Here is a 7822-nt window from a genome sequence, read left to right on the forward strand (position 1 = left end):
GTACTGATTAAAACAATTAAATCGCATATTACATTATATGAAAATTAAGAAATAAAAACTAAAACTATGGATTACCTCCCACGCAGCGTTTCGTTTAATGTCGTAAGCTCGGCACAGTTAAACAAAAGAATAATTTTGTGAATGAGCGGGCAACTCTGCAAGCTTTAGACTAGTAAACTACAAGGCCCAAAGGCCACAAAGGCCCAAAAGTGTTAAATTTGCCACAAAAACTCTTGCCACAAAGGCCTGAAAGCGTCGAACTTATCACAAATGCAACTACAAGGACTCTACTGACATAGTCTATATGATGCACGTCTCAAAATACAGAGATAGTCATCGACAGAGCAACTAGTCTTTATTAGATATTATATATCCCACACAAGACATAATTATTCATATACATATCATTAACACATTCTAGAGCATCATAACCAACATATATTAGAGTAACATTTATTCACACCCATTATACTGTACTGAAACAACAGTCAACATGAGTACATATAAATATAACTAATAATATGTATCACGTAACATAAGGTTCTCTTGTTTTCTTTACTTGTACCAAATCAATTTTCACACACATACCAATAATGGTACCCATGATTTAATTAAAATCACAAATAATAAATAACTGATTGTAAGATATAAATATATTGGTAGCAAAATCTTAAATAAATGTTAGCACATTCAATAACATACAGTGAATACATGAATCTAAGCAATAAATACATGTATATTAATGTTTAATTTTTTATAACTATTTTAGTTTTAATAGATCAAGGTTTTTTTATCATTCTACAATACCGTCTTATGTAGTACGAATGTATGGAGAAAAAACCCTTACTGAACGCGTTTTCTTTTATAATTTCGATACTCAAAGAGATTCTACGATCCAATTTCATTAATAAAACTTCAAGAATTGCACTGCGAACGGGAGGACGCCGTTAGTGATCTGATAATGGCGTGGAGTTTTATTTATTTTTGTGTGTTGTTTTGAAAGAATTTTTTTTCATGTGAGCGAAAGAGAATTATGGTTTTTTTTTTTTCCTTTCTACGCGAAGGTAGTTTTTTTTTATCAGAAAGAGTGTGAGAATTGAGAGGAGAAAATTATGGAACAAAATTTTGACCTCTTCAACTTTAAAACGAACTCCCCCTATTTGTTCATTCTCTCACTTAACTATTTTTTATAACTAACAACACACACACTCACGTTCCACCCACCTTTTTTACTTCTTTTATTTCTCTATTAATTATTTATGTTATTATTATTATTATTATTATTATTATTATTATTATTATTATTATTATTATTATTATTATTATTATTATTATTATTATTATTATTATTTAGTTCACTCTTAGAATTACTATTAACAATAAATTAATTTATTGTGGAATTAATTCATCACTTAGTCCACTACCCCATTTCTTTTAGGAACCATAATGCACTTAGTTAACAATTTCTACATGAATTTTTCTTTACCCACCTCCCTATCCCTATGGGGGAAACCCCCAGCGAAATCCCAAAACTGCCCCTGCTTCGGAGATGCATCTCCGAAGTTATTTTTTTTTGTTTTTTTTTAGTTCGGAAATAAATCTCCGAAAACATCAAAAATTTGATGTTTTCGGAGATTCATTTCCGAACTAAAAAAAATTCAAAATCCGTGCATATTTTCGGAAGTTCATTTCCGAAACTGTTGCTGCATATACAAATTTCCCTCCTTCACTTTTTCATCATTTTTCTCCAAAAACTTATCAAAACCCTCTCTAAACCCTATCAATCTCCATCAATTTTTCGCCCTAAAAGCAAGTTTCAAACCGTTGATCACGTTAAAGGGGGCATAGAAAGCTACAATTTCAGGTAAACATCTCTCATTTCATCCCCTATTTCACTACATTGATTCAACAAATTTATGCTGAAAACTGATATGGTTCGGAAGTTCATTTCCGAAATATATTACCTAACAAATTTCGGAAATAAACTTCCGAAACATGCCCTGGCAGTTTAAAAAAAACAGTTTTGGCCAATTTTGCTAATTTTTGCATTTGCTAGGTATGGTGCATCCGGACAACATTGTGCAAGACGATGGAGTATTAAATCCGGAAATTGTCAACGTTAATAACGATCCGGTTATTGACGCTACTCCTATGATCAATGCGGTCGATGTTAGGCAACATTTTACAAATGATCGGAGCTTCGTTAGTCGAGAACAATTGATTGATTGGGTTCGAAACGAAGCTAGTAAACTTGGATTTGGAATTGTCATTTTAAGGTCGGACAACGGAAATAGTAGGCGGAAAGCTTTCGTTGTTTTGAATTGCGAACGTGGTGGTAGTTATGTGCAATCAAACCGTGTGCTAAAACACGAGGACACGGGATCGAGAAAGTGCGGGTGTCCGTTTAAGTTGCGTGCCACTCGGAGGGTTGATGATTTGTGGCGGTTAACCGTAATTTGTGGAATGCATAATCATGCCTTGGATGTCAAGTTACACGGGCATCCAATGGCGTGTCGTTTGTCCCGCGAAGAGAGGAATGTGATATCGGACCTAACGATAGTCAAAGTGGCGCCTCGCAACATACTTGCCGATTTGAAGCGTAAGAAACCGGATAGCGTTTCAAATATCAAGCAAGTTTACAATGAACGGCACAATCTCAAGGTTTTGAATATGGGCCCTCGGTCGGAAATGCAACAACTTTTGAAACTTCTAGGCGATAACAATTACGTTTCAAGCTTCCGAACCTCCGAGGACAAAGTTACCGTGCGTGATATTTTTTGGACTCATCCCGAAAGTATCAAATTGTTCAACACATTTCCAACCGTTCTAGTCATGGATTCGACGTACAAGACAAACAAGTATAGGCTTCCTCTTCTAGAGATCGTCGGTGTGACCTCGACGGACAAGACTTATTCGGTGGGGTTTGCTTTTTTGGAGTGTGAAAAAGAAGAAAACTTTACGTGGGCCTTGGGAATTTGCAAGTCTTTGTTAGTTGATCAAGAGGTTATGCCAAACGTCGTTGTCACCGATCGGGACAATGCTTTGATGAATGTGGTCGATATCGTCTTCCCGACATCTACCGCTTTACTTTGCCGGTATCACATAACTTGCAACGTGAGAAGCAAGTTGAAACCCGCGGTTGGGACAAAAGATAGGTTGGATGAAAATGGTAAATTTGTCAAAGCCGGTGTTGTGGTTGATAGGATAATGGCGGCATGGAGGGGAATTTTGGATGCATACTCCGAAGAGGATTATACCGAGAAATTGGTACACTTTAGGTCTTTGTGTGGTTCCATTAGGACATTTTGTCATTACGTCGAATCCACCATTCTTGACAAAGTTAGAGAAAAAGTCGTGTGCGCTTGGACAAATCGGGTTAGACATCTTGGTTGCACCACGACTAACCGAGTTGAATCCGCACATGCGGTCTTCAAGAGGTGGTTGGGTGATAGTAAGGGAGATTTGTGTCGCGGGTGGGACACCGTGAATCAAATGCTTGAAAATCAACACAATGAAATTCAAACATCGTTCGGTCGGAGCAAGACGGTCATGGAACACCGGTCGGGCCGCGTCATATGCATCGGGTATCTACGATCGCGGCACTTCGTTCAAGTGTTTTTGAAACCGGGTTGTCCTATACCGGCTACTTCTTGTCAATGGACGGCACATCGTTCAAATGAGGCGGAGACTTGGCCGGATCCGTTCGTTGCGAGGATGGCGGAGTTTGAAGAAATGATGAGCAAGGATCGCGAGCAAAATAGAGAGCGTTCGAAGAACGTGCCTATTTTGGACTTAGGATCCACCGATTGGTTCGGTGAATTTTAGTTCGTTCCGGATCGTTTTTTGTTTGTAACGATCATTTTTTGTATGTATTGTTGTTTATCATGTAAAATCGGACCGATTCAATACATATATAATATAAGTATGTTTTATGTCATCAATGTCTAATTTATGTCTATTTTGAATTCCTTTGGTATTGTTTACACAAAACACTAAGCAATCAACAAAATGCAAAATTTAAGTCTGTTTTCTGCATAATTCGGAAATGAACTTCCGAAATATACATGTCCGGAGCCTATTTTCGGAAGTTCATTTCCGAAATGTCCCCTGAGGCAGGATAAGGTTTGTTGGGCCATCAATGCTCCAATAAGTCTATAAATACCACACACTCTTCTTCATCCTCTTCACACCACAAAACACAAATGACACAAACCTACCCTCACCTAGCATTCGTCTACTTTGAAACCGGCTACCCGATGCCGTTCCAATTTCGCTTCTCGCGCGACACGCCGTTTGCGGAATTGATACCGTCGCTCAACACGCTTTTGCGCTATCCCGAGAATCGGAAGGTTGTCAAGCTCGAGTACCGCTCTCCATCGCTTAACGACGAGGGAGACATTAAGTTCACACCTTTTGAGATCAAGAACGACGAAGACTTAGCGGTTATGTGGACAACGTTCGACCGATTTTCTTCGAAAGCCCCGATCGAGTTGGACGCCAAACTTCAAAGATCGGCGGACGACGTTATCAAAATGTTGACTCATCCCCACCTACCCGTGTTCAACAATATGTAACTTTGATTTTCAGTAATATTATCGTTTTAATCTTCACCCGATTAAATAAAGCGAATCGTTGTTATTTTTCATTTTGCTTCTGTCCAGACATAACTTCGGAAGTGCATTTCCGAATTCCATCATGGGGGGTGCGCTCGGAGATGAACTTCCGAAACACCACATTTTCTGAAAATTTAACTTTATTTCGGAGATGCATCTCCGAAATCAATTTTTTATATTAAAAAAAACACTTTTTCGGAAGTTCATTTCCGAAAACACCTTTTTTGCAAAAAAAAGTACCGTTTCGGAAATGAACTTCCGAAACAAGGGGTAGAGTGGTAAATTCACTAGGGGTGGGCAAGAAGGTTAGGAGGTGGCTAAAGAAATTCTCTTTCTACATTCCCACTCGCTTAATTCCTTACGTTTCCTACCTCTCCACACAGTATATTAAATTTAGGATAATGCTAACTTGTGACCCAAGGAAAAATATAAATGGAATGTTTGTATTGAAAAAGTAAATAAATAAATTAACTATAAATTTTTAATCAAATCAATATATAATTTTCAAACACAAAGTTTCTATATCCAACACAAACATTTCATTTATAAATTTCTTAACATGTGTCATTGGAGCACAAATTAGCATTACTCTTAAATTTATTACTATCAATATCATAGCCACTCACAATTATTCATATATTGTATTATTTACCATACACCTAAATGGAATTGCATTATCAAGTACAAATGTATATACATAGCAGTAAGTGATGTAACATTTCAACAATTATTTGCCTAGTCAAATAGTGTGCATCATAACGTTTACTCATACCATCAAATTTTCTTTAAATAATTCTCTCTGCACCACTAAAGCATTACTATTATTCTATCATAGTTATCATCAAATCACTCATTAAAACTAATCTTATAAATTTCTTAAATTTATGTGGGGAGGTACGTATGGTTTCTCTTTTTCAACTTCTTCTCTAGTTTTAGCTTCATGTTCACTTGATTTGTTTGTTGCTTTTTCAGCTTTTTTTTTCCTTTTGCTGAGACATGGGCGTAATTTAGATTCTTGGGTCTATTGACCCATCTAATTTTGTTCCCTTCGCAGTATAATAGCATTAGCATGACCTTTCGGGTTAGGTTGTGGTTGATCAGAAAACACTCCAGTTGGGGATGTTGTTTTTGTTCTTGGGTTACTTGAGAAATCTGAGTTTCTAGCATTTTGTTATGAGTAGCCAAGGCATATATTTTAGTTGCTAATTGTTTCATTAACTCAGAGGTATGTACATTTTGGTTCATAAACTCCTTAGTTTGTTGTGTTTGAGAAGCAACAAAGTTTTCCATCATTATCTCAAGATTTGACTTTCGGGGTGCTTGAGGTGCGGCTTGATTTGGCTTTTGAAAACTGTGAGGTGTTTGGGTAGGGGCATACAACGCATTGTTATTCTTATAGGAGAAATTTGGATGGTTTTTCCAACCTGGGTTGTAAGTATTCGAATATGGGTTTCCTTGAGCATAATTCATTTTGTCAGGTGGTATGCCTACTAGTAATTAGCATTCGGATTCGATATGTCCAGGTACTCCACATAATTCGCAGTTTGGAGCTACGACAGCCACGTTGGTCGCGAGAGTTATGGTTAAACTTTCAATCTTTTGAGTTAGGGCGTCCACTTTAGCATTGACGCGGTCTATGCCACTGACTTCGTGCACCCCTCCCTTAATTTGGGATTTCTTCATGGAAGTTCGCTCTCCTCCCCATTGATAATGGTTTTGTGCCATGTTTTCAATAAGTCCATAGGCCTCGTCATAGGGTTTGTCTATTAGAGCACCGCCAGCTGTAACGTCTAAGGTTAGTTTTGTGTTATATAGGAGACCACCATAGAAGGTGTGGATAGTTAGCCATGGTTCAAGTCCATGATGTGGGCAAAGCCTTAACATATCCTTGTATCTCTCCCATGCTTTGAAAAGTGATTCATTGTATTTTTGTGTAAATTCGTTGTTTTGGCTTCTTAGCATAGTTGTTTTACTAGGTGGAAAATGTCTTGCTAAGAAGACTTTCTTTAATTCGTCCCATGTAGTTATGGAGTTGGAAGGTAAGGACTGGAGCCCCGCTCTGGCTCTTTCTCTCAAAGAAAAGGGGGAAAATACGTAATTGTATCGCTTCGGGATTAACACCATTAGCTTTTACCGTGTCTGCATATTGTACAAACACTGACTGATAGAGATTTGGGTCATCCATAGGACTACCAGAGAATTGGTTCTGTTGCAAAGCTTGCAACAATGAAGGTTTTAGTTCAAAGTTATTTGCCTCGATGGCAGGAGATGCAATACTCAAATGCGGTTTAGCTCGAGATGGGGCAGCGTAGTCCTTAAGAGGACGGTTAGCTGGGTTGAGTCATTTTCAGAATTGGAATTGGCTCGACTTCGGGAAGATTGTGGAATCGATGTCCTATATTAATAAAACATATTATCTCATTAATTTGTTGTATTAATTCCTCGCCTTGTGAATGAGTACTTGGCATATAACTGACGAAAGAAGGCAATTGTTTTCCTTAGTCTATAATGCACAACACTAGAGTTACGATACTGACTTAATTGGTCCCCGACAACGGTGCCAAAAACTTAATTGCGGCTTAGTATGACTATAGGATTCGTGACTGCAAGTGCACAGTCGTATCGCGTAGTTTTAAAAGATTATCGAACCCAAAGGACCAAAAGTCAAATTACCGTTATCTACTGCTACTACGTAAATCTAAAGCTAATGATTCTTGTTGAGGTTGAGGGAAACGATAAATAAATTTGAACGAAGAAATAAAACTTTAATAGAAATATTCAATAATGAGACACCGATATGATACTCACATCATACTTCGGGACTCGGTAAAATGTTGGCGTAAGATGTGTCAAAATATTTTTCAGCAAAAAGTAATAATTTAAAAGACTTTATCTCACACTGTCGTGCTATTGTCTCTAACTATACTCTTAAACCAGAATGCTTTACTGTCGCTCACTCATTTGAATTAAAAGTAATTTTTGAAAATTAATAAGTTCTAATTAATCCTAAAGTGTTCTCGCTGTGTTGAGGATTAATGCTTATTTTCTACTATCCGGTTAAAATCTCAAATTGTCGCTCTATTGACCATAACCTTTATTGATTTTTTACTCTCGTTACAAAAGTCGTTTTAGTTTTAGAATTAGAAACTAAAATCAGAAAAATAGTTTATAAAAGTTAACGCCAATTATTACCGAATCTCGTCCGTACA

The 7822-nt window shown here is 37.2% G+C and overlaps 1 protein-coding gene and 1 non-coding gene across 2 annotated transcripts; both read left to right on the plus strand.

Annotated features, from left to right (window-relative positions):
• Window positions 1–1682: 1682 nt before the first annotated feature.
• On the plus strand, window positions 1683–5983 carry LOC131604355 (protein FAR1-RELATED SEQUENCE 6-like). The gene is made up of 3 exons (XM_058876800.1): window positions 1683–1864; window positions 2057–3054; window positions 5870–5983. The coding sequence occupies exons 2-3, from the start codon at window positions 2059–2061 to the stop codon at window positions 5981–5983; spliced, it is 1110 nt and encodes a 369-aa protein (XP_058732783.1). The 5' UTR covers window positions 1683–1864; window positions 2057–2058.
• A 485-nt stretch (window positions 5984–6468) lies between these two features.
• LOC131608376 (small nucleolar RNA R71) lies at window positions 6469–6575 on the plus strand. Its single transcript, XR_009285641.1, has one exon. It is a non-coding gene; the product is annotated as a small nucleolar RNA R71 (small nucleolar RNA).
• Window positions 6576–7822: the final 1247 nt, after the last annotated feature.

The sequence above is a fragment of the Vicia villosa genome, linkage group LG5, assembly GCF_029867415.1.
Source record: "Vicia villosa cultivar HV-30 ecotype Madison, WI linkage group LG5, Vvil1.0, whole genome shotgun sequence".
In the NCBI taxonomy this organism is placed as follows: Eukaryota; Viridiplantae; Streptophyta; class Magnoliopsida; order Fabales; family Fabaceae; genus Vicia; species Vicia villosa.

What these genes read in the sequence shown, in the direction of transcription:
- LOC131604355 (XM_058876800.1), top strand. Translation starts at nt 2,059, where the DNA reads ATGGTGCATCCGGACAACATTGTGCAAGACGATGGAGTATTAAATCCG. An exon ending in ACAATGCTTTGATGAATGTG is followed by an intron (nt 3,055 to 5,869) that starts GTCGATATCGTC and finishes TAAACTCCTTAG; the next exon opens with TTTGTTGTGTTTGAGAAGCA.